Source organism: Tupaia chinensis, unplaced genomic scaffold (genome assembly GCF_000334495.1).
Source record: "Tupaia chinensis unplaced genomic scaffold, TupChi_1.0 Scaffold000146_1, whole genome shotgun sequence".
NCBI classification, from domain to species: Eukaryota; Metazoa; Chordata; class Mammalia; order Scandentia; family Tupaiidae; genus Tupaia; species Tupaia belangeri.
Genome location: NW_006159616.1, coordinates 4837192 through 4840728, shown reverse-complemented (window position 1 = coordinate 4840728; position 3537 = coordinate 4837192). Strand labels below are relative to the sequence as shown.

The 3537-nt window shown below is 49.5% G+C and overlaps 1 protein-coding gene across 1 annotated transcript in view; it reads right to left on the bottom strand.

The window, feature by feature from the left end:
- The window catches only part of EMC1 (ER membrane protein complex subunit 1), a gene marked incomplete in the record, with an annotated part of 35793 nt that overhangs the window by 26268 nt on the left and 5988 nt on the right, over positions 1-3537 (bottom strand). The window contains 3 exon segments of the mRNA XM_027770606.1: positions 1-115; positions 975-1103; positions 2887-2980. Coding sequence (XP_027626407.1) covers positions 1-115; positions 975-1103; positions 2887-2980 — 338 coding nt within the window.

Here is a 3537-nt window from a genome sequence, read left to right as displayed (position 1 = left end):
CTCTCCATCTTCCACGTTGAACTTGACGATGTTCACATGGCTGAAGGGGACAAGCCCAAGGGCCCACACCATCCCAGAGCCGTAGGAATACACCATCTGGTAGTGGATGCTGTCGCTGAGAAAGGGAAGAAAGGCGAGGAGTAACAGCATTATCCCTAGAACAGAAGTACCCTCAGGGCCTTCCAAAATCAGGCTGCCAGTCCTGAGCCACACGTCACAAGCTAGCAATCCCAAATAACGTTCTTTGGCTCACACAGAGCTGTAGCTTTTTGTGTTTTTAACTGAACTGGTTGTCAACATTTCAAACTGAGGTTGTACGTAAAAATCAGATTTCTACCTTTCCTTACAGTCAGCAGTCACAGCAACACTAAGCCTACCGATAGGCCTCACAGGGTGCCAATCAGCTGAGAGAGGCTGCCCCCTCCGGGCAGACCAAGCACACCGCAGTTCCCGACAGTGTCTGTGGCCTGTGCTGCTGCTCATGGATATTCTGTACTTGGCCCCAAAGGAATTTCAATTTTTGGTACTTCTTCTAAACCTTGAAAATGGCCACAGGTGGTGTAAGCAGGCCTTCTCCTTTCCTCCCTCCTGCTCCTTCCCAGCTTCGATGCCCCCCACCACCCAGGCTTTCTCAAGCCTCCCCGGGCTCTTCCTGAGCTGTTCTAATTCTCAATACAAATGAAAGGCACAATGTAACTTAGACTAGAAGTCAAAAAGCCCAAAGTGCCATGACCATAAGCGAGTAAGGGGCTCCCCTTGCTGAGCTAGTTCTGGTGCTGTTCAGGAGTTTTCTCCTCACTGCCAAGGAAACCGCAGCCTTTGCTGTGCTCGGGCCTGCATCCAATGTGCACAACCACAACACACAACACCAACAAGAGGCAGGCCTGGTCAGAGTAAATGCGTCAGGACCTCAAGGAGAAAGGAGCTTGCAGAGAAGGACGAGGTAGCTGTTGGCTGTGAGAAGGCCGCCTTACCTCTCTGGGAGATGTTCTGCCCACTTCAGGTGACCACTGGACAGGTAATGAAGGGCAAGAGTGGTCTTCTTCAGAACCGCAACATACCTCACTGACTCCTGCAGGCCTACCAGCCCAAGTGCCTGGAAACTGAGCACAGGGACAGGGTGAGCACTGCCTGCACCTGCCGAGCCTCGGCTGGAGGAGACAGGTGGGGCACTGCCACTGTGGCTTAGTGGGTAGAATGCAGACTTGGGGTCAAACACACCTGAACCTGACCCTGCTTTGTCTCCAGTTAGCCAACTTGAGAGTCTGAACTTGCAACCATCTGGCAACACTGCTCCCCTGAAATGCCCTGAATCCTCCCATCTTCCCTTGGAACTTCACAGCAATGAGACTTAACCCTCTACCACACACCCTCAGACAGTACTGTTGTCACTGAGCGACACGTTGTCTTTGAAGACACAAACTGCCTCAAATTCACATGTGTGCACCCTTTGATGAGGGCTCCCCAAGTCCTTAATGAATTCATTACTATCAGAAGACATATATAAACTGGGGCCAGCAGGTGGTGTGGTGGTTAGGGTGCTGGACTCCCACATGGCCAACCACAGCTCAAGTCCTGGACCTGGCAGCTTGCTTTCTCTCGTTTCTCTCTCTCTCTCTCTCCCCCTCTGGTCAAATGGAAGAATAATAATAATAAATGAAATTAAATAGATAATTATTTTTAAAAAAGAAGATGTACAAACTAATGAAAATGATCCATTAATATAAACGACTTCAGGGAAGATCTAACAGTAGTTCAAGCTGCTTGCTAAACATAAAACTAAAACAAGGGCCAGCCACTGTGGCCCCACACTAACATCAGAGCCCCGCAGTGCTGGAAGCCACTTGGTGACTGCACTCTGGACCCAGATCAGCCTGAAAAACATGAGGACATGGGAACCAGCAGTTAGCGTAATGGCTATATCGCTGGACTCCCACATAGTCGACTGTGGTTCGCGTCCCGGACCCGGTGGCTTAAAACTCACGCTGGGCGCGTGTGCGTGAGTGCCCATGATCCCAAGAGAATGGAGGAGAAGGGACTGTGGCGTGGCCATCCCCCCCGGGGGGTGATTTCTCGCTTTCTATCTCTATGTCTCTGTCTGTCTGGTGAGCGCGCGTGCCCTATAGCGAAAAAAACCTCTCCAAGAAAAAAAAAACAAAAAAACATGAGGACATACCTACAGAGGCCCAGGACCTAAGCAGTTGGAGAGGTATGGAAAAGGGGTCAGAGAGTCATGAGATCCTACTGAGATACTTTCTTGCTTCTTCCCCTCTGTCTCTTGTGCGTGCCCACACACTTTCCATCATAAAAAGAAGAAAAAAAAAGTGAAAACTAGAAATCTATGCTATGTTCTTCTGTCAGAAGCTGGCAAAGCTCACAGACCACGGTAAGAATGAAGCACCAGCACAAAGCTCTGCATGTTCTGGGTTCTGAGGACGCCCACAGAGTACATGCACATGTGCTAAACCTCAAGTCCTTCAGGAACTGGGCAGCTGATGCTCGTTGGCTCTTAGTGGTCCCCGGGAAAAAAGCCAAAAGCCCTGGAGTGGCTGTCTATGAGGACCCAGGGTCCAGAAAGTTGTATTTATTTATTTTTTTGAGAGAGATGTTTGCTAGAGGGCATATGCACTCACCAGAGACAGACAGAAAGCAAGAAGTCACCCCCCAGAGGGGATGGCCATGCCGCAATCCCTTTTCCTCCGTGCTCCTCTCGGGATTTTGGGCATGCACATACACACGCCTGGTCCAAGTTGCAAGTCACCGGGTCTGGAACTCGAACCACAGTCAGCCATGGAAGAATCCAGTGATGTAACCATTACGCCATCTGCTGGTCTCGCCAGCAAAGGTTTTAAGTCAGCCAAGATCAAATGCAGTTTCCTCCCCTACCTGCCACTGTCCAAGGTTATCTCCCAGTTCAGGCCTCCGATATTAGTCTCCCAGGAACGCATGATTCGGCCTCCATTTGACACAGTGATTGCATCTGGAAAAGAAAATACCATGCTCAAATCACTTCCCAAACTTGCTTTGTCACCTCACCAAGGCCTGTGAGCAGTGCCCTGATTTATGGATGTGAAATGAGGGGACTTCAGAAAGTTCTTTCAAAAATAGAATTGAAGGGAACCAGCAGTTAGCGTAATGGCTATGTCACTGGACTCCCACATAGTCGACTGCAGTTCGCGTCTCGGACCCAGTGGCTTAAAACTCATGCAGGCACATGTGCGTGCATGCCCAAGATCCCGAGAAGAGAATGGAGGAAAAAGGATTGTGGCGTGGCCATCCCCCCTGGGGGGTGATTTCTTGCTTTCTGTCACTCTGTCTCTCTCTGCCTGTCTGGCAAGTGCACGCACCCTATAGCAAAAACCTCTCCCCCCCAAAAAAATAAATAAATAAAAATAGAATTGAAGTACAAGTTTATTTTGGTGCAAAATATTTTTGAAGTCCATGGAGTTTTCTCATAATCTGTATTCTCTGTGACCTTTCTGGAGCCCCCACATGGATGTTAAACAGGTACCTGTCATCCACCATCAGGAACACCAC